Here is a 23196-nt window from a genome sequence, read left to right on the forward strand (position 1 = left end):
TTTTGTTTTGTTTTTTAAGAAAGTTGAACCTGCCTTCTCCTGGTGGTCTATGATCCTGTGACTTGTTTTAGAAAGCAGAGTACAAGGCAGGTGGCAGTAACAGCTGTTCATAGGGTACTGCTCTTGACTCCCCCAGAACCGGGTGCTGGGCAGTGTATATAGTCCTCGTAATAACTGGGTCACACTTCAGTAGTTTGCAAGGTGATGGTTTCTTCCTCAGAAGCATTTTCCTATAGAAAAGTGTTAACATATGGTATTGATTTTCCAGATTAATTCCACAAAAACCTACAAACCCACACTTAGTACACCTAAATTATAGTATATAAACCATAATGTCCATTACCTAACATTGTTTCTGAGGAGAATATTTCCCATTTTTGCATCAGAATTATCTCCCAGCTTTAGCAGTGGGCATTTAAAAAAAATTTTCAGTAACAGATTGGAAGAAGGTGAGCAGGAAAATGCCCCATGTTACCGCCCAGGCTGTGCTCCAGCTGTGTACTCTCAACCCCCTGCCCTCCCAGCTTCCTAGCAGTTATTCCCTCCCTTCTATCGGTAAACCTCAAACTGCATAACCACCATTGGGGCTACCAAAACTTAAAAGGACCCTGGGCCCCCGAAGGGTCTTGCTCCTCTTGCCACTCATCTCTTTTCCTCTACTCATGAATTTCCTGAAAGAAGACTTTATATCTGTTCCTTCAATTTTTCTTCTTATTTTCATTCTGAGAGTTTCTCAAGACTTCTCAAACCTTTAATAATAATGTTTCTTAGTCATGTTCAACTGTGCAACCTTTGACCTGGGGCAAGTTACTTATTTTTTTTCTATGCTTCAGTTTCCTCATCTATAAAATGGGATTAATATTACCACAATTTTGCATTATGAGGATTGAATGAGAATAATGCATATAGAGTGTTTAATACAGTCAGTGGTCTAAGGTAGGTGTTCAGTTTCTGGTAATATCCAGTTCCCTATTTTTCTCCTCTGAAATTTTTTCTAAGCCATAGGACACAGCTCATCACTTCACTGCCTCCTCCCATCTCTCTATTCCCTCCTTTGTACCTTTTGTAGGCAATATATGAAGGTGATGGTGAGGCAATTCCAAAAATTACTAAAAATGAATAAAATAAGATTGCCTCCTCAGGATCTAATTAGTAAAATTTACACAAATTGGGAGATAGGAATAAACCAAGAAATTATCTAAATGTTTGATGAATTTGCCAACATCCGCACACTTCAATTAAGGTGATTTAGTGTAAACTTACGGATGTAGAATTAAGTGTGACTTGACTTAATAAGGTAAAGTCTAATCAATGCAGCATCCTTTTTTTTGAAAAAGACTATATAAGCTGCAGGTAGGTGGCCAGCCTTATCCTAGCAAAGGATTTTTCATTTACCACTTAAAACCTCCCAGGGGTGAGAGTGCCGTACATCAAGGACTCAACTGTTCTTGTGGCAAATTTTCCCCCTTATGGGCCTCAGAACCCACTGCAGTCAATCTTGCATGTCAAGGAACTTCTCAATTACAGTTTGATTCTCTTTGTAGTTCAGTCCATGGAGATGTGCTGGTCACAAGACATGAATACACACTGTCTTGTGTGATGATTGTGGTCTCTTGCTAAAATTAATGAATTCTCTATATGCTTTTCTTTTATTAGCTTATCAGTTCTCAAAACAGGTCTGCCTTTAGAGTATTGCCTACCAGCTGAGGAGCAAGCAGACTCTGGATGCTGGTTACACATCAAGGTGAATGGACATTGCCTACATCCCTTACCCAAGTCCCTCTCATCTGACAGCCCTAATCCTGCCTGCCTGCATCTCTTCAGGATCTCCTATCACCTCTCTTTTTTTTTTTAATTAAAAATTTTTTTCTGATTTTTTATTTTTTTGTAGAGGAGAGGTCTCGAACTCCTGGCCTCAAGCAATCCTCCTGCCTTAGCTTCCCAAAGTGCTAGGATTACAGGATTACAGATGTGAGCCACTGTGCCTGACTCATCACCTATCTTTTAAAAAAACAAATGAATAAATAAGCTTTATGTTTTATTGAATCAAAAGTGATGTATGTTTATTGTAAACTTTTTTTAAGAATAGAGAATGTGAAAGTTACTCATAAACCCAGTCCCCAGAGATAGCCACTACTTTGTGGTCTTCCCTCCATTTTTCTTGTGTACACACTGTCTATATTTCAGATAAAACTGGGCTCATACTCTACATATTGTGCCACATCTTCCCTGTCTCATTTGATACATTTTGGATATCTCTCCAGGTCAGATTTATTCCATGAATACTTTATCAATTCCCCTATTGGTGGATTTTGTGTCATATCCAGTTTTTTAATATTAGAATTGGAGTGAGCATACAGATACATCGTGTACATTTCTTTCAAAAAATATTTGTTTAGCACTTACTACGTCTCAGATATTGTGCTAGGTGCTATGTATGCAGTGCTGAGTAAAACTGATTTAATTCTTACCCAAGAAGCTATAATCTAGACCCATTATCTGCCTATGATAATTCTTTTAAGTAGAATTGCCTAGGCAATGCATATGCTCATTTTTGTATCTATATAAATGTATTTTTTTATCCATTTATTTCAGTTTGAAACAATTTTCTAAATTTCACTGTCATTTGTGAACTTTTTACAAAGGCATGGACAATTAAATAGGCATACATTTTCCCATTCACTTTATATTCAATCATAATTCATCGCATGCCTCCTTTTTTATTTAGTGGTTTTTCATTTTTATTTTCAATTTTATTTCCTTGACCTCTAAAACTATAGCTCTCTGCCCCATGATAAGATTTCTTCCTCTGTCCTTTGTCCAATTTTTTAAAATTTGATTTTAGTTTTTAATTGACAAATAATTGTACATATTTATGGGATACATAGTATGATGTTTCAATACATATAAATTATAGTGATCCAATACATATAATGTATAGTAATTAGCATACCTATCATCTCAAACATTTGTCATTTCTTTGTGTTGGAAATGTTCAATATCCTCCTAGCTATTTGTAACTGTATATTATTGTTAACTATAGTCATCCTAGAGTGGGATAGAACACTAGAATTTATTCCTCCTACTAGCTGGAATTTTGTATCCTGTAACAAATCTCTCCCAATCCCCTACTTCCTCTAATGTTCTAATTTAAACTGTTTATAAATATTGTCAAACTGGCCTAGAAAGTGCCTTTCCAGTGGTGAGTGAGTTTCCCACACCTATGAAAAAGGTTTATTACATAATTGAGGCTGGCTGTGGGGGCAAGGAAGGTCTCCCAGCTGGTCAAAAAATGGCTGGAGAGAGCCAGCAAAGGAGACTAGCTTGGGGCTTTTGTTGTGATTGTGAGGTGGGGCTGGGATGAGGATACTCAGTGCTCAGGGTTGGAATCTCCTGCCAGCACTAAAAAAGAGAGCACCCAGGCTTTTTTTTTTTTTTTAAACAGCTTGCCCAAATGGAGAAGAAAGAGGGAGTGAAGCTTCAGAGCTGTCAACAGCCAAACAGCAAAAAATGGAGTCATATTTCTTATTACAAAAGACTTCTGCAGTGTCATCTGGGGACAGACAACTGTAGGGCCAAGCATCTCACTGATCACTCTTTATGGATTTTTATGGTACCTTTGCTCTTTCACCTACCTCTTGTGTAACAGCTCTTTCCCACTGAGTTTCTCATGGCACCCGACTCCCAGCCACACATGCCTGTGCACATACTTGTTTCTCTCCTTATAGATAGTGGAAATAAGGAACAGAACCTGAAAGAATTTGTGGTTACAGCCAAAGGAGAGAGAGATTTGGCAGAGGGCCCTGAAGCCTAGAAGCAACTACCCACGCCCCTCCCACCACCACCTAGTCAGGTATGGGACAAGGATCTGGGCAGCTGTCTGAGTGACTCGAGGCTGTTCCATGGTTTTGGCACTCTTAACTCTCTCTACCACTTGCAGACTCTGGTTAGGTCTTGTTCACAAAGGGCTTATCTTCTTGGCCTCACAATTAACTGTGAGTTGAGTAGGCAGCCAGAAAGTAGCATTTAACAGCTGAGAACATGGTCCTCAAGTTGTGACTTGCCCAAGGTGGCAGAGCAGGGCTAGGATTTTCTCACTACTCACCCAGTGCCCTTTTGTTAATTTCCCACGGGCTAATGGGACAAAACCCTGTTAAATGGTATCCAATTTGGTTTTAAAGGGTTTTAATTCTCAGTGGGAACACGATTTTTGTTGGCAATGAGACACAGAAAAGCCCAGGAAATAGTGCCTTTCTGGGAACAGTGCTGCTTTGAGAGTTTAAACATTCTTCTGTATTCGTAACTTTTACTCCCCTCCCGTTTTCGTCTGCTCCCCTTTTCCTCTTTATCCTCTTTCTGTAAGTATTTGATTGCAGGTGGTGATGGTGGGCTTGTTTTAGGTTTCAGCCCTACTGAAAACTGCTATGGAAGACAACAAGCTCTTGTTAGATATATATGTATTGATGGCAAGGTGGTTTCACATTCTGGAGGATATGGGGGCCGAATGCATCAAGTAGAACGTAAAAATGAATGGATGGCCAGGCGCAGTGGCTCACGCCTGCAATCCCAGCACTTTGGGAGGATGAGGAGGGAGGATCGCTTGAGGCCAGGAGTTGGAAGCCAGCCCGAGCAAGAGCAAGACTAGATGAATGCAAAAGCATACCTATTATTCTGTACTCTCCACGAGGAAAGGACAACTTCTATATCCTTAGCACCAGCACAGCGCTTGGCATATGGTAGGCGCTCAATTCTACATGATGAATGAATGAAAGGTGAATTAACCATCAGGGTCGGTAAGTGACAAGCCCCACAACTGGGTCCAGCTCTTTAGGCTTCTAGTCTCGCGGTCAGACTCCACAGCTCCGCTAACATGACTGGGCCTTCGTGGAGGGGCGGGACGTTACTGACACCCTAACTGCAGGAAAGAGAAATGAAGCGCAAATCTGGGGTCCATGGTTCCGCAGGGTGGTGGGCGGGGCCTGGAGGGCTGCGCGCGCAACCACCCGGCGGCTCGGGCGGCCGCCTTTCCCTGGCAACCGCTTTTTCCTAGCAACCAAGAGGCGGTCCAGCGGCTGTGCGCACGGAGCTGCCGGGAGCCCGGGGCGCCGGCCATGAATCCGCCAGGGCCGCTAGGGGTCCTGGAGCAGAATGTGGACGAACACTTGTCCACCCCGATTCTCGGGCCGTCGATACACTCCGATAACCCTCAGGAGCGGATTCAGGCCCGGCGCCTCCGCATCGCGGCGCGCCTGGAAGCCCGGAGGCGGTGAGCGGGGCTGGGCGGTCCCGCTGCCCCGAGCGCGGGGTGCGAGGAACTAGGGGGTCCCTGCCTGGGGTGCGAGCCCTGCTTGAGGGACGGGTGTGCCCTGGGGGGGAGCGCGGTTTCCTGATGAGAGAGAAAACGTTTCTTCCAGAAGGTTCAAGCAGTGTGGGATGTGAAAACATTCAACACTCTGTTGTGAAGTCAGACAGAAAAAACCATCCGTCCGCGCTGGGCGAAAGCCTGCTGCTCAGGCGCTGTGGGCTCCACGGGGGATTCAGGCATCCGTGGCCTGCGCTCCGAGGTCTTTCCTCCTTCCCGCCAGCCTGCCTTCCTTCCACAAGTGTGTGGTGGACCTCAGCTGTCACTTCTGCTTGTCTCAGTGGCTTATCTGGTTATGTAGCAGAAACCCTCATAACCATCGGCATCTCAGCCTAGAGTTGCTGTACCTGTCCATTCACAGCTGCAGTGGGCTAAGAAGGACCACAAGGCACCTGAATTCCTGAACGTCCTCGGTGTGTAACAGCACTTAAACCTCCTGCCGGTCAGGATCAGTTGCCCTACCCAGACGTGACCTCTTTTCTTGTCTACTGGTCATTGGGCATAAGGAATCCAAAGTGCCCAGGTGGGACTTTGTAGTTCATAACTTGTAGTTCAGTGAGACCCTTGCTCTGTTCCCCGGCAAGACCACACCTCTGTAGGGACCAGGACTTCTGACCTTGCAGACGCCAGAGTTGTGGAGACAGGAAGCACAAAGTCCCCCAGTGGGTCATTATGAATGACGATAAGTGGGGCCACTCCAACTTCTACACACTGGTTGTCAGGCCCATGTATTTTTTTTCTACTGGGACAGTCATAGAGAAGTCTCTGACTCAGTGCAATTATTGCATCTGGAAGGTGGCACGTCACTCTAGTGCATTGCCTCCAAACTGGTGCTTCACCTGTGCCTCCATCAGGCCATTCAACACTGGCAGGCTGGTCGCTTCTGGAATGTACAGTATGTGATATGGCCAGTAGTCATAGGCCCACTTCTGCACCTCTTTTGCTATGCAGTGAGTCACCTGGTCAGATGGTTTATTGTGTAGGATTCCATCCGAGGTGAAGAAGGAGACTAAAATAAGGAAAATTGATTGGAAAATTAATAGCTCGATGCTCAGAACCTTTATCCCCCTTAGCGCAGAAGACTGGAGGTTTGGAGAAAGTCAAGCTGAGGGTCTATGGTTTCAGGGGATGCGGGGCAGAGATGAGGCAAGGATATTGCACTAAAAACGATGGGATTCAGGGAACACATCACACTGGATGCTGAGGCCTTCCTATTCTCTTCCCTGTTCCTGGAATGCTGGCCCTTCAGCCTTCACCCTCCAGCAGGAGGTTGGAGAAGTTTCTCTGCAGACTCTGACCAGCCCAAAAAGAAGAACTTAAAGAAACTGACATCCAGGTCTGCCCACAGAACAGCCCGAGCAGACCAGCCCACACTGAAGTTCACAGTTACTAAGGCACACTCTTGCACTCAGAGCTCCCATCAGCCTTTTTTTAAGCGTTCAAATATTTATTTGTCATACTATTAAATTGTATTTTTTCTGCTTTATCCTGTCACCATATTACAGGCTTCCAAATGACTTACAGACTTAGACTGAAATGATACTAAATTATCTTTATTTTCCCTAAATTCTTGGGTTCTGCATAATCAGGTATTTATGTACATATAACTAAATAAACCATCCTTTATGTAGTTTTTTTTTTTTAAGACAGCTCTTTCTTCAGTAACAACTAGGCAGCTCCTGTGAAGATAGTGATGTGTAAATTGATAGTATTAGCATCCTTTTCCTAAATTGTCATGAAAGTTACCATTAGACGTGTAGCTTTAGGTCTTTGGTACATCTCAGACAAGATGTGCAAGAATTTGGAGAACAGTTTGAAAATGATAAGAGCAGTAGACACACTCAGCAACAACTAGAATATGGAACTCAAAGTTTTCAAATTACATTATGTAAGTGAAAACGACTTTAAAAAGTACCTCATAAGAGTTTTTTTGTCATTATAGCTGGATTCCTGTTTGATTTTTTGCAAAACACTTTTAAGTGTTTATATGTTCATTTTTTAAACCAATGCTTTAATTTAATCTTTTCATTAACTTTTTACTCTTATCATGACGTGGTAACCAAGGATTTCCACACATCTGAGGAAAGTATTTAACACAAAAGGTAGATGCCAAAATGAACAAAGAGAAAAAAGCACCTGAGAGGAAATTGAGGCTATGTAGGAAAAAACCCCCAAAAGCCACAAAAAGACATTCATTAAGATCCTTAGAGAAAAAAGAGATGATATGACAACCATGAAATGAGAACAGAATGCCATTAAAAGGAGTGTTCAGAGGAAAAAAAAAATAGAGCTCTTTGGAAATTAAAAATACAATAGGCATGGAAAACAGTAGAAGGGCTGGGAAAGAAAGGTGATGAAATTGCCTAGAAGATAGAGTAAAAAGAAAAAAGACAGACTCGTAGAGAAAAAGATTTTTTTAAAAATTAGAGGACTGGTACAGGAGATCTAGTATATCCTTTCTAGATTCAGAAAGAAAGGACAGAGAAAACAGAAGGGAGAGGACATTATCACTGAAAGAATTAAAAAACATTTCTCAGACGTGAAGACCATGAGTTTTCTGATTGAAGGGACCACCTGATTGAAAATGTCCAGCACAATGGATGAAAATGGACCCACCCTAAGGCACACAATTGAGAAAGAACATTGAGAACAAAGAGAAGGGCCCACAAGCTTCCAGAGTGAAAAAAACAAAAACAAAGCCCCCCAAAATAGTCACATATAAAGAAAGGAGTAAGAGATAAAATGACTTCAGGTTTCTTAAATAGCAACACTGGAAGGAAACACCAAAGGGAAATTATTTCTAACCTAGAACCTAAACCCAGGCAAACATCAATCAAGTTCCAATTCTTAAAATCCTAGGAAATGACTTTGATTGGTCAGGAAAGGGAGCATTTAAGATGATGGCAGCTCCCATTTAGACCATGTGTATTGTAGCCTCGGTGAGGAAACGACTTCCCTGGAGAGGACTCAGCCCCCAGAAGAGAGTTCAAATCTGAGGAGAGAAAAGTCTGAGACAGTTCCTTTGGGGCATATACTAGGTCAGCACTGAACAATGGAAATACAATATCAGGCACATATGTAATTTTAGATTTTCTAGTAGTGACATTAAAAATGATAAAAAAAACAGGTAAAATTAAAAATAATTTAGCCTAATATATAAAAATATTGTCATTTCAACATGCAATCAATATAAATAATATTAATGAGATATTTTGCATTTTATTTTTGTTTAAAGTCTTCAAAATCCATCTGTGTATTTGACGCTCATACCACATTTCAGTTTGGACCAGCCACATTTCAAGTGCTTAACAGCCACATATGGTTAGTGGCAACCATATCGGGTAGGACTGTGCCAGACAGTCAAAAATGATGGGTAAAAGGCACTGATAAGATTTAAGTTAAAACTGGATAATAGGAATTTGTAGCATATCTGGATTACATAGTTCCTTTTCTTTCTGAAACACTGATCTTTGCTTCAGGAGGTAATGGGAAGGGGTTATTTAGCGTTGGTAATTAATTGGTGGCCGAAGTAGAAAGTCAAGGAAGGAGTGCATTTAGCATAGTGATGGGAACACACTATAGCCTGCCAATATCTGAAGACCTGAACAAAATGGAACAATTAGTTTCTTTAGTAGGAAAACAGAGAGCAGGTTCAATAAGAATAGGGAAGTGAATGAAATGACAAGAAAAAAAAGGGCTGCGGTTTGATTGGGAGTGGGGGATGGTGACTCAACTCTGTATCTCAAAATTGGTGTAACACTAGGTAGGACTGCACTGGACTTTGAACAAAGGGAGTGGAGTTGGAAGTGAAAGTTAGAAAAGGTCAAGAAAGAATGAGATAAAGAGATCCACTGGTGTCTTGATGGATATTAAAGTCATAGATGCTGGTTTCATTTTTCCCAAGGCGGTACTGGGAACTCTCATAGCCACTGGGTGCCAGAGGTGAGAGCAGGGCCTCTGTCATGTGGGTAGTGCAGGCTTGGCGAGGTCATCCCTCATGCCTCCTGCACAGCAGTCTGTAAGCTGAGACCTCACCTTCCCCCTCCCATTTAGTCTCATTTTCTGGTTAACACACACACACACACACACACACACACACACACGTGCGTGTGTGTGCGCACGCATGCACGCAATTTGTACAATTCATGTAATATGAAAATATAGAAAGTAGAAGTCTTCAGTAATTAAATTACCATTCCTTAAGTATTAATTAGGTCATCAAATATGAAATGTCTGATTTTGAATCAAAAGTTTAGTTTATTATATCTCAAACAAGAAGCAGTGCAATTAATCAAAGCATGTGCCTAAACTGTTGGCACAGCTTTGCCATCTAAACAGTAGCTTGTTTATTCCAGTAGTGAAGAAGCCTGAAGAGTGAGTGGCAATGAAATTGTGAAAGGCGTTTTCCACAGCCTGTTGAGAATTGAATATTTTGCCTTGCAAGAAGTGGTCCAAAGCCTGGAAGGAAGTGGTAGTCAGTTGGTGCAAGGTCTGGTGAATATCGTGGTTGATGGTTTCCAAGTCTAGCCTCTGTATTTTGAGCAGCATTGTTTGTGCTACATGTGGTCAAGTGTTGTCTTACAAGAGGATTGGCCTGTCTCTGTTGACCAATCTCAGCTGCTTAATCACAAGCATCCTCATCATTTCATCTAGTTGGTTGCAGTAGACTTCGCTGTAATCAACTGACCAGGTTTCATGAAGCTGTAGTGGATAATACCAGCGCTGGGCCACCAAACAGACACCATTAGCTTTTTTCGATGAATACTCGGTTTTGGCCTGTGTTTTGACACTTCATCTTTATCCAACCATTGTGCCGAATGCTTGTGATTGTCAAAAAGAATCCATTTTTCATCACATGTAACAATATAATGTAGAAATGGTTCACGTTTATGTCGTGACAGCAAAGAAAGGCAAGCTTCGACATGATTTTTCTTCTGATGGTCATTTAATTCATACAGTACCCATCTATTAAGCTTCTTTACCATGTCTGTTCATTTCAAATGGTCCAATATTGTTGGCATAGTAACGTCAAACCCTGCTGCTAATTCACTCATAGGTTGAGATGGATTCACTTCCACTATGGCTTTCAGCTTATCATTATTCACTTGGTATCAGGTCACCCGTGTGACTCATTTTCAAGATTAAAATCACCTGAATGGAACTTTTCAAACCATCGACATACTATGCTTTCATTAGTCACATCCTTCCCAAACACTTCATTGATATTTCGAGCTGTCTGAGCTGTGTTGATTCTACAATGGAACTTGTATTCAAAAATAACACAAGTTTTTGACTTATCCATGGTTTCACAAAAATTGCTCTAATAATTTTTTTGAAAGACAATCACAAGCCAAAACGTGTTTGAAAAGCTGAGGATGTACCTTCACAATAAAAAACCCCCTAAAACAAGAGAGTCAAGGTGAAATGTCAGAGATATCAACTGTCAAACTTAGTACTTAAGGAAATTTGCCATTATCTACTTAATAACCTATTCCCATTCCTTAAGTATTAATAATTACTGTTTCCTCTTTGTCATATGTCCTTCCAGGAAATTTCCTATGGATATATGAGCCTGTTTTAGAAAGGAAATTTATATTGTGTATTCTACATATTATTGTACAATTGGCTCTTTTTACTTAACTATTGTTAGCATCTTTCCATGCTGCTAGGGTTTTTTTTTCTTTTTTTTTTTTCCAGACAGAATCTTGCTGGGTCACCCTGAGTAGAGTGCAGTGGCATCATCACAGGTCACTGCAACTCCAAATTCCTGGGCTCAAGCGATCCTCCTGCCTCAGCCTCCCGAGTAGCTGGGACTACAGGCACAAGCTACCATGCCTGGCTAATTTTTCCATTTTTAGTAGAGACGGGGTCTCTCTTGCTCAGGCTGGTCTTGAACTCCTGAGCTCAAGTAGTCTTCCCACCATGGCCTCCCAGTGTGCTGGGATTGCAGGCGTGAGCTACCACGCCCAGCCCATGCTGCTCAGTTTTACATCATTCTTTTTATAGGCTACAAAATATTTTCTTATATTGTTTCCCCATAAGTTATTTAAACAGTCAGCTATTAATATGTATGTAAAATGTGTCCATGTTTTTGCTAGTATAGTCAGTGCTGCAATAATCATTCTTGCTCATATTTCTTTATGTGCTTATGAAAACTTTCTGTAGAAAATTCCTAAAGATGCAGATGTTGAGTCAGAGGGGAGGCATGTTTAAGTTTTTGATAAATCTTGCCAAATTGCCTTTTAGATAGGTTGTTATACTTTACAGTCCCACCTGTGGAGTGTGAATGGTTGGGATCCCACACCCTTGGCCCATACCTGACATTATCAACCTTTAAAGTCTTTTCTAGTCTGATACGAGAGTAATGATACCTCACAGGGTTTCAGTTCTCTGATTATATGTAAAACTGACCATATTGTCAAAGGTCTATTTACTGTTTGCATTTCTTCTGTAAATTGCCTGTTTATATCCCGGCTAGGTTTTCTGTTTGCTATTTTGTCTCTTGTGTATTGATTTGAAGGAGCACTTCCTATTGTACGGGGTGTCCCCAAAGTCACCATACATAGGGGAAATGGGAAATTGTAGCTAAATGTACCTTTATTTACAAAATATTCATTACAAAATTTTTCCTTTCCATGGAGACTTTTGGGACACCCTGTATAGTCAAATTTTTCCAAGTATCTTTTATCAGTTTATCCCTTGACTTTCAAAAATAAAATTTTTAAATTTGGGAACTAAAATCTTTCAATCTCTTTTTTTCTGACTTTGGTCTTATTCAAAGATGAGTTCTCTATGCTAAGATTATACAAACATTCTCCTATATTTAATCTAGTGTTTTTATGATTGTGGTTTTTAAATATTTAAATGTTTGTCCATATGGAATGTATTTTTATATATGCCATGAAGTACAATGGAATCTTTAAGTATAGAATTTAAGTACTAGAAATAACTTCATTTCTCTGCCTTTTTTTCATCACAGGGAAGCACTTGGAGAATATTTAGATGGGAAGAAGGAGAGTGAGGAAGATCAAAGCAAGAGCTACAAACAGAAAGAAGAAAGCAGATTGGTATGAACTGGTTGGCAGATGGGCCCTGTTCGTCCTGGAAGACTAGAGAGCTGGGTGTGATACTATGCTTTCCATATTTAGCTAGGAAGAAAGCAGGTAGTCCATGTGGCTGTCTAGGGAGAACTCAGTTGGAATCTTTCCCATTTGAGAGCTCTCCAGGAGTGAGTTTTCAGATTATAGTTTCTTGTATTTAGGTTGTCTCTTCTCTGCTCATGCATTGTAACTGATTATTCACTATTCATATTATAAAGTTCGGATGTTTTAGCGTGGACATTCAAGGCCTTTGGTAGTCTCTTCCCATCTTAACTTTCCAAATTTATCTCCCATTGTTACATTGTTCTTACATTGTTGTTACATTCATCTTACATTGTTAATCTGGACCTTCCACTCTGGCGAGGCCGATCTATGCACTCACTTCTAAGGGGCTTTGTTCATCCCTGGTCTGTGCCTTTGGTCATCTGGAATGCCAGGCCCTCTCCATTCCCCCCTTCTTCCCTCCCTCCTCTTTTTTTCTTTTCTCCTCTTCTCTCATCAGGCTACCTTCCCATTTTTTAAGACCATCTTAAGTCCCAACTCCTCCTTGGATGCTTCCTCAACCCGGCCCGAACTCCTTTAATCCACACATTGAATACTTCTTGTCTGTGCCATTCATTTCATTTCTGATAGTTTTCTGCCTTGCATGACTTTTCAAATGTGTGTGCATGCAGTGTCCCCAATGAAATTGTAAGTTCTTTGAGAGTAAGAGCCTCTTTTCATAGCTGTGGAGTAGTGCGTAGTTTGTATACAATAAACATTAAGAAGAAAAGCATCAATTGCTCTCCTGTGGCAATGACAGGGCCCCTGGGATGCTTAATAAAAGGACTTGAAACAAGGGGTACAGGAGGGATAAATAGCAGTTCAGAACAGCAAACCAGAACTGGCAAAATGCTACATTTAATCAATGCTAAGTGAAAGGCACTTAGACAGTGTTACTGTGTAAGCCGAGATATGGAAAACAACTCACCAAGTTGGCCTGGTTAGGGTAGGTTATATGGAGAAAGTGGGATTTGAGCAGTCTTAGAAAAATGGTTGGAGAGCAGAGATCATTTCTGGCAGAAATAAGTATACTTACTGAGAGAAAAAAATTCAAGTTACTGAATATGATTATAGAGATACAGAGAGGTCATTGAATAACGTGTACTGTGTTAGGGATAAGGGGGGATATTTTACCATAGTGGGAAGAATATTGGACTGATGTGGGTTCTTGTTCCAGATCTCTCACCTACTGCAGAATAGATGATTCATGTCACCTCTTTGTACTTAGCTTTCATTTAAAAGTCAGTGATCTCTGGGTATTTCTGGGTAGGATAAAAGGATATTAGAGTCTTGAAAATACTGATATACAGTTCATCCTGAGCACTCTTTAATTGAGTGTAAAACCAAAGAGAGGATATTCTTTTCATTAGCAGGCTTTCAAGGTTTCTTTCACTTAGGACTTAAGTAGTGAAGAGCATTGGCATTGAAGAAAAATGTATACAAAAACTGCTGCTTTCCTCAAGATCAAGGTGGGCCCTACACTTGACCTTGTATTTCATCCGTCATTTTAAAAATGTTGTTCTTTTTGGGTCCTGTTTAATCTTTGTCTACTCCAAGTTTATGGAGCTATTCTTCTGTGTTTTCCTCTAGAAGCTTTATTATTCTACCATTTATATTTTTGTCTATATCTATTTGGAATTGATTTTTGTGTATAGTATAAGGGTAGGGCTCAAGGTTCAGTTTTCTATATTGATTTTTTATTTGTTTAGTGCAGTGGCTGATCATAGCTCACTGTAGCCTTGAACTCCTGGGCTCAAGTTGTGCTCCTGCCTCAGCCTCCTGAGTAGCTGGGACCACAGGCTCTCGCTGTTGCACCTGGCTAATATTGCCTTTTAAGGCCCTCTGAGGATATTAATTAGAGTCTCTCTCTTTTTTTCTTTTCCTTTCTCTCTCTCTCTCTTTTCTTTTCTTTTCCTTCCTTCCCTCCCTCCCTTCCTTCCTTCCTTTTCTTTCTTTTTTAGAGACAAGGTCTCATTTTTGTCCCTTAGGCTAGAGTGTGGTGGTGTGATCATAACTCACTGTAACTTTGAACTGGGCTCAAGTGATGCTCCTGTCTCAGCCTCCCAAGTAGCTGGGACTACAGGTGTATGCCACCATGCCTGGCTAAGTTTTAAATTTTTTTTGTAGAGACAGGATGTTGCTTTCTTGCCCAGGCTGATCTTGAACTCCCAGCCTCAAGTGATCCTCTTGTCTTGGCCTTCCAAAGTGTTGGGATTATAGGCACCAGCCACCATGCCCACCTAATTGTAGAGATGGGGTCTCTTGCTATGATGCCCAGACTGGTCTTGGACTCCTGGCTTCTAGCAATCCTCCTGCCTCAGCCTTCTGAGTCACTGGGATTACAGGCATGCCTAGTTCTACATAGATTTTTAATTGACTCAACAATTGAAAAGATCATCCTTTCCCTACTGTATTGTAGTGCACCTTTGTTGTGAATCAGGTATTCAGATATGTGTGATGCTGCTTCTAGATTATTCTGTTCCATTGATATTTATTTGCCAATTCCACATTGTTTTAATTACTGTAGCTTTATGAGGGATCTTTCTTTTCTTTTACAGTATGAGCTATTATTTATTTATTTATTTAAGAATATTAGGGGGTACAAAGTTTAGGCTACATATATTGCCTTTGCACTGCCCAAATCAGAGCTACACATGTGCTCATCCCCCAGTGTGCACTGTACCCATTAAGTGTGAATATACACATCCCCTCCTCCCCTCTCCCACCTGCCTGACACCCGATGAATGTTATGATAGGTCTTGATATCCATGAGTATAAAATATCTGTCTATTTATTTAGATATTCTTTAATTTTGCTCAATATTGTTTTATCTTTTTTGTTGAGGTTATAATCATCCATTGCCGGTATACAAGAGAATAGTTGGTTTTTATATATTTACCTGGTATCCAGTGACCTTGCCAAATTCACTTATTAATTCTAATAGTTACCTGTAGTTTCTTTTGGACTTTTAAAAAACTTAACACATATGTAATCATATCATCTGAAAATAATGACAGTTTTATTTCTTCCTGCTCAATTTTTATACTTTTTATTTCTTTTTCTTCCCTTATTGTATTAGATAGGTCCTCCAGCCCATGGAGTATAAATCCAATCAATTAAAATCCCAGCAGGATTTTTGGGTAGAAATTGACAATTGATTCTAAAATTATTAATTTATATATATATTTATTTATTTATTTTCATTTTCTTACATTTATGAGTTTATTATAAAGGATATTACAGAGGATATAGATGAAGACGTGTAGGGCGAGGCATGGAGGAAAGGGCTTGGAGCTTCCATGCCCTCCCAGGTGTGCCACCCTCCAGGACCTCCATGCATTCAGCGCTGATTCTACAATTTGTATGGAAATGTGAAGGGTCAACAACAGTGAAGACAATATGGGAGGAGAACACAGTTGGAGGACTTACCTACTAGATTTAAGACCTGTCATACACAAATCTACAGTAATTAAAACAATGTTGAATAGAAGTGGTGACAGTGGGAGTCTGTATCTTGCTCTGGCCCTCCTGTGGATGCAACCCCTCAATTGGACTTGCCCCAAGTCCACTCTGAGCCCCAGTCCCCCATTAGATCACCGAGTCTCATGGAACCCAAAATTGCTCAAATGGTTCTGAACCCACCTTCAAGGCCAGCATGGGCCTCTTCCCAGGGTCTTTCCTGCTCAGGGCAGATGAGGCCACTGTTATGCAACCTGTGGGCCTGATGGATGGCCATGGGGTGTAGACAGAGCTTGGATGTGCAGTCTGGGATAGCCACATGCTTGCAGAACAGGGCTGGGGCTGAGGCTGGCTCTCCCTCAAGCACCCAGTTATGAGTGGAACGCCGAGGTATAGTCTGAATTCAAACTAGGACTTCTGAATTATTAGGAAGATATTGAAGTAGGAGGATAGAATATGTTTTATTTAACAGTTTTTACATGGTATCATAATTTTTAAATATTTACACATATGGTATGTAGACCTCCATTTAAACTCTTTCCCTGGAGCATATAAATGTTAGAGGTGTGTCTGTTGGTCTGTTTCTTACTATAACATTTGGAGTTTTAATTTTTCTTTGAGTCTTAAATACTTGCTTCAGAAATTTCTGATGTTCACATTGAATAGAAAATAGAAAATTGCTCAAAACTGCAGGAAAACCATTACTTTCTTACACACGTAAAACCATCTGGTATAAGCGATAAAATCTTTAGGCGTTAAAAAAAAAATCTAGAGGATATCTGGGTTAAGGTTCTGTTCTGATTTCATTGGAGCTACGTTTCAAAATTTCCATAGAATAGTGTGGTGAAGTGGAGTCTCTGGCCATTTCAGTGATTCCTTGGTATAGAGGTTTTATAGGTTCTTAGTTCAGAAATGATTTGAGAGTTTGTAAGTTCCAAAACAGACTTGGAAAAACTTAGGCACAACTTAAGGATACTTGAACTTTCTGTTGAGAGGATTTATCATCTTGAAATCACAACATCACAGCAAGGCTAGTGAAGACACTGAATATGGAATTTACAAAGAGGGATTTAGCAGGGTGGCACCAATAGCAAAATCCCTGAGCCCATTAAGGGAGAGAGAAGTGTAGCCAGCTATAATTTTTTCCTATATTAGAACCTAGGTAATGAAAGAGTCCACATATCATTAGCTACAACAGGTAGAAACTTGTTTCTCTGCCTCATTTAATAGTTCTAAGCATAAGCAGTCCAGGGCTGATATGAGGGCTGCTTGATGCTGGGACCTCAGCTCCTCCTGCCGTTGCTTAGGTTGCCTTCATCTGCCCATCACCTCATACTTTAGCCCCACATTCCAGCCTGGGAGAAGGGGCAGAAGGGTGACAGCAGAGGGTACACCTTTTCCCTTAAAGGCACAATTCAGAAGTGGCACACATCACTTCTGCTTGTGTGTCATTGATTAGACCATATTATAGCTGCAAGGGAGGCTGGGAAATATACCCATTTTGGGAGGCCACATGCACAGCAAGAATTTGAGTGTTCTATTATGAAAAGTAGAAGGGGAAATAGACATTGGAGGACAACTGTCATTATCTGTCTCACCTCCCCAACTGAGATTCTTAGAAAGGACCCTGGCAGTGTCAGTCACTTGGAGATCTGCTGGGGAAAGGGCTGGGATGTACCTGCAGTACCTGCCAGCGTACTGGTTGGCTGAGCCCTCCTCTGAAGGAAGTAAAGTGCAGTGAGAATTGCAGAGTGCTTTTAAATCATAAGCTATAACATGACATCACAAGTGTCTTGACAGAAAAGGGTTGCTAAATAGATGCTACTCTTCAAAGTCTTAAAGTAGCTGTTGACACCTGCTTGAATGGGTAGAAGAGCTAGACAGTTTAGACAACTGTGCGAAATGTTTCTAACTTGATAAATTCTTTACATAGCATTCTAACTTTAAATATTCTTATTTTTTGGTTTTTAGAAATTGGCTAAACTTCTGCTCTGTGGCACTGAGTTGGTGACAAATATCCAGGTGGCTGCAGATATGAGAGAGACCCACAGGAGAGTGGAAGAGGAGGAGATAAAGCGTCAGAGGTAAGGCGTGCACTGCTCTGCAACCTGGTGGACGAGAAGGTAATCTCCTCCGTGGGTCCCTAAATTCTCCCAAATCACTGGACAGTGACTTTGTCCAACTTAACTAGTAGACTCTCCTTCCTGCCTTTATGAATCCTCCCTCCATCTCTCCTTCTTTCCTTTCCTCCCTTCCTCCCTCCTAACCTTCTTCCTCCCTTCCTCAAGCATTACATTGCCGACACGTGCAAGCTGTGTGGGTACAGTAAGAGGGAAATGTGGCCTCTGCTTGTAATATTCACATCTAGTCGAGATAGATACGGAAACACCCAAGCATAATTTGTGGTAAAATAAAGGTATGTGTAAAGAATTGTGGAAACACTCACGAGGAGGCCAATAATTCTGTTTGCAGAGATTAGAGGAAACTTCCCAGGCAGGGTGACAAATTTGAGTTGGGCTGCAAGGGATGAATAGGAGTTTGAGGAGTTGAGAAGTGGGCATTTTAGGCAGAGGGAGCACTTGCACGGAGGCATGAGACCACGTTATATGCTTGGGAATGGCACGACAGTGAAGGATGTATGTGGGCGGTGGTGGAAGAGACGAAGCTGAGAAGGTGACTGGGCGGTCCTGGGTTTAAACTGATCAGAATGAGCAGACCCCCAAACATCTCAGTGTGGCGTGTAAAGATAGCAGTGTATTAAAAAAATATTGAAGGCTCCATGCCCAGAAGGATGGAGGGTCACAGGGATAACAGGAACCCGTGTGACATCTTTGGCTCCAATCCTCAGCAGGCAGGCTGCCTTGCATGCCAATTTCCCAAGTCCCAGGTTCCCCAACGGGGAGCATGAGCTGCTAAGAAGGATTGAATTTCTTTGGTTTGCACACAGAAATGGACCAATAGCAGGAACAGAGGTCCTCATTTAAACCCCTACTTTGCATTGTTCTTCAATTCATTTCTTAAACAGTGTTCGATTAGAAGAGCAACCACTTGACCGTTTTAGCTCATCTCGCCATATACATCCACAGGATGATCAACAATGTTTTTAGTCGTTGCGCGTAAGGAATTCCCTCATTAGCAACTTTGCCAGCTCTACCAGTATATAATTGGTGACTTTAGTTTTGAAACTTCCCACTGCTTGGTTGGGAACTGAGTTGGTTGATTCCTGGCAGAGTCAGCTTGTGAAGGCCGTGAATGTCATGCGAAGGAGTTAGGCTTCGTCCTACAGCCATTGACGAAAAGATTGAAGGTCTCAAGCAGCAGAATTACAAGATAAATGTGTTTGGAAAGATGACCTGACAGCTGTTTCTCATTTCTTGAAGTGGAAAAGTCATTTAGATTATTACATGTATCATGTGCCCGAGCTAGGTGGGATGGGGAGTGGGAAAGGGAAAGAGAGGATCCCTGGGTGTTTAGTTGTGACTCCTGACCCTAAGGGGGACTCCAAACAACTCCTATTGTTTGGAGACACTGTCATAGAATTCCAGACTGTTAAAATTAGGAGAGAGTATCAGGCAATATCCTAGCACTGTTGTCTAGGGGCTCCCGGCTCAGCTCCGAGTCATCCCATCCCCAGCATGCTCTGTCACAGAGCTTCTTTGATACTTACAGAAAGGCTATCCTTATTTCCATTACCAGTAGTGGAGTTTCTCTGTCTGTGCTTTCCACTAGTCATTTATTGGTAACTTGGGAGAGGAGAAGCCAGATACCTGAGGTCATGCTGCTAATAAAAAGTTAGTAATTTAAGTACCATTAAGTGACTTCCATGCCACCACCTGTGCTGGGCATCATCTGATTTCATCCCAACAACAGCCATGCACGAAAGGAGATGTTTTCATCCTCTCCATTCTACAGATGAGAAAAATGAGGCTTGCAGAGCTTAAGTAACTTGTCTAAGGTTGAGATTCAGTTGGTAGCAAAGCAGGACTTGCACACAAACTGTGTGACTCCTGTGACCAAGTGTTTAATGATTGTGCCATCATCTTACTCAGAAGTATGTGACCAATGGACTCATTTTTTTTCCTTTTTGGTTTAAAACAATACAAATTTATTACCTTAAAAATGTAGAGATAAAGAGTCCAAAATCAGTCTCTGTGGGCTAAAATCAAGGTGGGTGAGAGCGCTACATTCCCCCTGGAGGCTTTAGGAGAATCTATTGTTTGACTCTTCTGGCTTTTAGAGGCTGCTTTGTTCCTTGGTTCATGACTTCTTCCTTCATCGCTAAAGCTACCAGCATAGCATCCCCCAAGCTCGCTCTCTCTCTGCTTCTGTTATCACATCTCCTCTTCTGCTTCTGACACGCCTGCTTCCCTCCCATAAGCGCCCCTGTGGTTACGTTGGGCACGCCAGGATAATCCAGCATAGTCTGTCCCCAGGGGACTCTTTCTTGATCCATATGGCGGTGTGTGTGTGTGTGTGTGTGTGTGTGTGTGTGTATAGCCTTAATGTTGATCCATTTTTGCGATGTGTTACTTTGTTTACTTGGTCTAAGTTACTTCTAGTTAAGCATTAAACTAAAAGAAGATTTCTCAGTATTTAGTTTGGCTTGGGGTAGGTGTGCCGAGGGGAGTGCCGGTGCCTGGGCCCTGTATTGTAGACTGCCTTGGAAGGCAGCATCCGGAGCTGGGCTGGCATGGATGGCATGTTTGTATGTTTGTATTTGCAGAATTGAGAAGCTGGAGAACGAAGTTAAGACCAGCCAGGACAAATTCGATGAAATCACTGCAAAGTGGGAAGAGAGCAAACAGAAGAAAATTCCCCAGGAGCTGTGGGAGATGCTCAACGCCCAGCAGCTGCGCTGTGCGGGCCTCATCGAGGATAAGAACAAACTTATCAGCGAGTTACAGCAGGCAAGAGGCCGGGCCTCCGTCCCCGCCACCTGGGGTCTGGCTGGGGGATTTACGGGTTATTGCTTTGCTTTTGCTGAGTGGAAAAACGTGGAGGCCTTTACTTTGTTACTTAGAATGTTGCATAACTTGAATGATAAACCTTTTTTTCTTAAATTTTTTTATTATGGTAAAAACCACATAATGTTAAATTTACTATCTTAACCATTTTTTAGTGTGTAGTTCAGTAATGTTAACTATATATTATAGTATTCACATTGTTGTGCAGATCTCTAGAACTTTTTCATCTTGCAACACTGAAACTTTGTACCCATTAGACACTAATCCTCTCTCCTCCTTCCCCCCCAGCCCTTGGTAACCACCTTTTTACTTTCTGTTTCTATGATTTTGACCAGTTTAGATACTTCATATGGGTGGAATCGTACAGTATTTGTCCTTTTGTGATTGGCTTATTTCACTTAGCATAATGTCCTTGAGGTCCATCCATGTTGTGGCGTGTCACAGGATTTCCTTCTTTGTTAAGGCTAAATATTCCGTTGTGTGTATATATCACATTTTCTTTATCCATTCTTCTGTGGATGGACATTTGGGTTGTGATCACCTTTTGGCTATCTCGAATAATGCTGCTGTGAACATGGGCGTACATATCTCTTTGAGATCCTGCTTTGAATTCCTTTGGATATGTAACTAAAAGTGGGATTGCTGGATCATATGGTAATTCTATTTTTAACTTTTTAAGGAACCTCCATACTGTTTTCTATGATGGCTGCTCCATTTTATATTCCCACCAACAGTACACAAGGGTCCTAACATTTCTACATTCTTGCCAACACTTATTATATCCTGTTCTTTTGATAGAGGCTATAGTGATGGGTGTGAGGTGATATCTCATTGTGGTTTTGATTTACATTTCTCTAATGATTAGAGATGTTGAGCATCTTTTTCATATGTTCATTGGCCATTTTGTATATCTTCTTTGGAGAAATGTCTATTTAAATCCTTTGCCCATTTTTAATTGGGTTGTTTGTTGTTTTGTTGCACAGTTGTAGAAATTCCTTCTATATTCTAGATATTAACTCCTTATCAAATATATGATTTAGGCCAGGCACTGTGGCTCACATCTGTAATCCTGGCACTTGGGAGGCCGAGGCAGGAGGATTGCTTGCGCCCAGGAGTTCAAGACCAGCCTGAGCAAGAGTGAGACTCTGTCTTTACTAAAATACAAAAATTAGCCAGGTGTTGAGGCCTGCACCTGTACTCCCAGCTACTTGGGAGGCTGAGGCAGGATTGCTTGAGCCCAGGAGTTTGAGGTTGCTGTGAGCTACAGTGATGCCACTACACTCTACCCAGGGCAACAGGGCAAGACTCTATCTCAAAAAAAAAAAAATGATTTCAGTTATGTTTTCCTATTCTGTATACTGCTGTTTTACTCTGGCGATTGTTTCTTTTGATGTGCAAAAATTTTTGAGTTTGGTGCAGTCCCACTCGTCTAGTTTTTATTTTGTTGCCTATGGTTTTTGTGTTATATCCAAAAAATCATTGCCAAATCCAATGTCCTGAAGCTTTTCCCCTATGTTTTCTTCTAGGAGTTTAATAGTTTTAAACCTTAAATTTAGGTCTTTAATCCATTTTGAGTTAATTTTTGTGTGTGGTATAAGGTAAGGATCCAACTTCATTCTTTTGCATGTGAATATCCAGTTTTCCCAATAACATTTGTTGAAGAGACTGTCCTTTCTCCGTTGTTTAGTCGTGTTGAAAATTATTTGGCCATAGTTACAGGGGTTTATTTCTGGCCTCTCTATTCTGTTCCATTGGTCTCTAAATTTACCTTCACGTCGGTGCTACACTATCTTAATTACTGTTGCTTTGTAGTATGTTTTGAAATCAGGTAATGTGAGGCCTCCAACTTTGTTCTTCTTTTTCAAGATTGTTTTAGCTATTTGGGGTCCCTTTGAGATTCCATACAACTTTCTGGTTTTTCTATTTCTGCAAAAAATTGATGTTGGGATTTTGATAAGGATTGCACTGAATCTGTAGATCACCTTGGATAGTATGGACATTTGAACAATATTGAGTTATCCAATCCATGAACACAGGATGTCTTTCCATTTCTTTTGTATGTTCTTTGATTTCTTTCAGCAATGTTTTGTGATTTTGAGTGTCCAAGTCTTTTGCTTCCTTGGTTAAATTTATTCCCAAGTATTTAATTCTTTTGATGCTATAGTAAATGTAATTATTTTCTTAATTTCCTTTTTGGATGGATCATTATTAGTATATAGGAATGCAACTGATTTCTGAATGTTGATTTTGTGTCCTGCAACATTTTTTT

At 41.1% G+C, this 23196-nt stretch overlaps 1 protein-coding gene and 1 long non-coding RNA gene across 2 annotated transcripts in view; both read left to right on the forward strand.

Annotated features, from left to right (window-relative positions):
• The first annotated feature begins 1710 nt into the window (after nucleotides 1-1710).
• On the forward strand, nucleotides 1711-4608 carry LOC123636698. The gene is made up of 4 exons (XR_006734643.1): nucleotides 1711-1744; nucleotides 3446-3613; nucleotides 3729-3853; nucleotides 4401-4608. It is a non-coding gene; the product is annotated as an uncharacterized LOC123636698 (long non-coding RNA).
• Nucleotides 4609-5039: 431 nt separating this feature from the next.
• Nucleotides 5040-23196, forward strand: part of DRC1 (dynein regulatory complex subunit 1) — a 40574-nt gene continuing 22417 nt past the window's right edge. The window contains exons 1-4 of the mRNA XM_045549211.1: nucleotides 5040-5266; nucleotides 12342-12429; nucleotides 17935-18047; nucleotides 20687-20870. Of these exons, the coding sequence (XP_045405167.1) occupies nucleotides 5112-5266; nucleotides 12342-12429; nucleotides 17935-18047; nucleotides 20687-20870 (540 nt within the window). The 5' untranslated portion in view covers nucleotides 5040-5111. The remainder of the gene's footprint in view (nucleotides 5267-12341; nucleotides 12430-17934; nucleotides 18048-20686; nucleotides 20871-23196) is intronic.

The sequence above is a fragment of the Lemur catta genome, chromosome 4, assembly GCF_020740605.2.
Source record: "Lemur catta isolate mLemCat1 chromosome 4, mLemCat1.pri, whole genome shotgun sequence".
NCBI lineage: Eukaryota > Metazoa > Chordata > Mammalia > Primates > Lemuridae > Lemur > Lemur catta.